Source organism: Engraulis encrasicolus, chromosome 20 (assembly GCF_034702125.1).
Source record: "Engraulis encrasicolus isolate BLACKSEA-1 chromosome 20, IST_EnEncr_1.0, whole genome shotgun sequence".
In the NCBI taxonomy this organism is placed as follows: domain Eukaryota; kingdom Metazoa; phylum Chordata; class Actinopteri; order Clupeiformes; family Engraulidae; genus Engraulis; species Engraulis encrasicolus.
Window position 1 is genome coordinate 7,011,864 of NC_085876.1, and position 3,828 is coordinate 7,015,691.

The 3,828-nt window shown below is 41.4% G+C and overlaps 1 protein-coding gene across 1 annotated transcript in view; it reads left to right on the forward strand.

The window, feature by feature from the left end:
* si:ch1073-513e17.1 (sialin) overlaps window positions 1-3,828 on the forward strand; it is a 22,466-nt gene extending 18,638 nt beyond the window's left edge. Inside the window, exons 11-12 of the mRNA XM_063185275.1 lie at window positions 265-355; window positions 1,752-3,828. Coding sequence (XP_063041345.1) covers window positions 265-355; window positions 1,752-1,937 — 277 coding nt within the window. The 3' untranslated portion in view covers window positions 1,938-3,828. The remainder of the gene's footprint in view (window positions 1-264; window positions 356-1,751) is intronic.

Sequence of the window (3,828 nt, forward strand, 5' to 3'; positions counted from 1 at the left end):
CATTGAAGGCACTAAATGCACATATATATAGACATTATGGTTTTGCATGATTACATACCCATTAAATGTTTATTAAATGTTTTTTTTTTCAATTATTTTACGTTCAACATAATTAATTATGATCATGCATTTGTCTGTCTGTCTTTCTGTGTGTGTCTGTCTGTCTGTCTGTCTGTCTGTCTGTCTGTCTGTCTGTCTGTCTGTCTGTCTGTCTGTCTGTCTGTCTGTCTCTGTCTCTGTCTCTGTCTCTGTCTCTCTCACCAGCTATGCAGGGATGCTACTCGGGATCACAAACACATTTGGGACCATTCCAGGAGTCTTGGCACCCATTGCTGTGGGCCATCTGACCAAAGATGTGAGTAATATGCTCTATGATACAGTAATATTAGTAGCAATAATAATAGACATAAATACCTATAGGGAGGGAAAGTAATCTCATCGCCCCCTGCTGGCAACGTTCCAACCCCCTGCAACAAATGAATGTTTTTTTTCTTTGAAAAATTACATCTCGGCCCTGACGACGAAGTAGAAGTAGTGGCAGTCATATTATGGGCATGTTGGCCCGTTTGATCGAACCAGGTAGTAAAATGTTCGGTTTTTCACTGATCTGAGCTGATTTTAATATTCTTTAAAAAGCTAATACAGAACTACACTGACTGGCATGTGTGGCTTGTTTACTCCATGTAATTAGCATAGCCAAATTAGCATAGCCAAACATGAGCCAGAGAGGTGGTATCGTCACCACAGAAGCCATCATATCTACTAGAGAATTTAAAACCATACCAAAATGATCGCGTGTATATATGTGTAATAAGAAGACAATGTGGAACTCATAGGATTACAAGAATGTGAAGATATGCGAAGAACTTGCGTTCGTTCGCGTTCATTTGTTTCTCTGTGTTGTCAACGAGGCGCGAAGCACAGCATGCTGGGAGCTGTAGTCCGTTTCCGACCAGATTGGCACAATTTCTATGTTTCTTAAAAGGGCAAAAAATGACTTGAGATTTTCACAGGTAGTAGTTCATGCTATTGTGTACGCTGAAAAATGTGTCTGGTGTTATAGTTCCAAGTCATATCTTTCTGGGATTTTTTTTAAAAACTTGTCTATGGGAGTTTCAATAGGATCACCCTGGTGTTTGGAACGTAACCGCTAGGATCGCTGTTTTCCACTTTCCCTCCCAATAGGCAGTGAGGGGCATCACTGGTGAGGTATCCTGCAAACCGATTTTACAAACAACCACATCTAACGAAATAATGATTGACTCAGGAGGATATAATACATAATAATTGAATAATAATAATTTAGAAAATATTCCTTTTGAAAAAGTACTCTGTGTTCCTCCAAACATTATATTCTAATAATCTGAAATGTGTTTCGGAACGTTTGGGAGCATTGGTTAGTGTCCAGACCTTTATTTTTTTCTTTTCAGATGTTTACATATATCACAGATAAATTCATTGTTCTGAAATTGTTCTACTATTTATATTGTTTAGTAATTTTCTAAAGAGGTTAAACGTTTCCTTTTCATTCAGTGTTGTTAGCTGTGTGACAGGGACCTCTGTGACGTCAGAGATGAAACCAAGTCCTCTCACCCACTTCTGACTCAACTCTTCTCAGTGTGACTCATTTTTACTCGTCACTATTTCCCTTTCTCCTGCTCTCTCTCTCTCTCTCTCTCTCTCTCTCTCTCTCTCTCTCTCTCTCTCTCTCTCTCTCTCTCTCCTTTCTGTCTTGCTTCTCGTCTCCACAGCACACCCTGCTGGGTTGGAGGAACGTCTTCTTTGTGTCAGCCGCAGTGAGTGCCGTCGGGGCGCTGGTGTTCACACTGTTTGGCAGTGGAAAGATCCAGAGCTGGGCCATGGCTGCAGACAAGCAGGACGGAGCAGAGGAGAGACAGCCGTGCGTTGCTGCGGTTGCTGTTGGTGACGACGCATGACCACACCCTCATAGCTAACTCGTGGTGCTGTTGTCCACCAACGCAAATACGGGACACACTCTCTCATAAATACCTACACACACATTCACATTCAACCGCATACAGTCATATGGTGCTGCTTGGCATTTTGTGATACTCACGCCAAGTCTGTATTTCGTAACAATTTTCATTCTGAAATACCAAATTTGCGATACAGTTTTAACAATTTAAATATCTATACCTATTTTACAGCTTCAAATCATGTACACTTTAATTTAATAGTGTATAGTCTTTTATTATAGATTTTATTATAACAACTTTGGAGTTGTTTACAAAGACCTCCATGTGTTCAAATATCATGTGAGGTCTTAACTCAATACTTGACTGAAGTCAATGTGTAGCTTGTGACACCTGCTTGGCACACATTTACGGCAGTGTCAAAGACAACAAATGTCTTCTATGGCTACCAGGCTAACCAGTTTCTCATGTCTGCTTTGGAGGACAAATGATGCCCCGTTCAGTCCTCATTCCTCATCTCAGCCCTTTCATTCAGTGGAATTGCACGGCACATGTAGCCTGGCTATAGCCAGACTATATCATAAGTGAGATATAAGTCTGGGAACCATTTATTCATTTTTTTTGTCGGGGAGATCAATCTAAAATACTGAAAATATTATCTAAAGCTTGATGGAAAGCTGACATGGTGGATTTCTAAACAAACCACTAGCTTCCGTTCGTCTAATACTATGTCTTAACCTCCCTCCCCTCCCTGGTTGGGATCCCGTACTCAGGCAAAGATTTCAACCTGGGTTTCCATGCTGTCTTTCAGACCATAATGAGCACAGCCATGGAAGTCAACAGGGAGGGACAGAGGGGTCTCTTGTCACTGGCCTAGGGAAAAAGGGTGCCAAAAATTGTGTCCTCATGACATTGTATGTATTGGATGAGGGGCCCTTTCACATGACTTTGTCCTGCGCCCGGAAAAAGCTGTCAGTGGCCCTGAGCACAGCAAGGCAGCATGGGAATTCTCAGGCTATGGCACATGTGTCAGATGTGTTATGTGCCAGATTCTTCAACTCTGGCTTAAGTATTTTGATTAGATTCAGGGCCTAGACTTTGACTCTGACTCTGGCACGGCCTGTGACCGCTTTAGCCACTCCTTTGGCTGCGGTGCCGGAATGCCAGGGATGATTATCTAGCAGCACAGTGACCCGATTTTCAGGCCCAACTCTTGGCTAAAGTCCACTCTGCAACCTGGCTTGGCTTTTGGTTTGCCTTTCTGTCTGGAAAGAAAGTTGTTCATAGGGCCCTCCAAATCTAAATCGTCCTTGGATTTGATTGATGTTTTAAAATTCACAGATCCAGAGTTCCCCTGGTTCAGAGTTCATGCATACAGTTCATGCATGCAGCAGAGAAATATGTGTTAACTGAATGGGGCATTCAGCAAGGATTTTTTAAAAACTGGATATGATTTCTTTTAACAAAGACTGACAAAGACTCAGTCCAGGAATTCACATAATATGTGCGAAAGAATGCTTCAAGGCTTTTGAAGTAATTTGAATTGGGTAATAAAATGAAATGCTTGTGCTCAGTTCTGTTTTACAGATGCACATAGTAATACCAATCATGATTTTTTGACAGGATTTTGTTTGTGAACACAGATATGTGACAGATATCTGAAAATAATGTAGTGTGCTGTTCCCTGATTTTCGGATTTAACTAGCCAGTTCTTGCCAGTATCCTGTTTGTTTGTCTTCATGCAAAAGAAATTCGATTTTGTAATTTGGTGGACCTATGCACTCTGAGTGAAGATGTTTTTTCACACACCTTCAAGCAGCACTATATAACTCTTTGTGGCTGTTTTGTGTATGTGTGTGTGTGTGTGTGTGTGTGTGTGTGTGTGTGTGTGTGT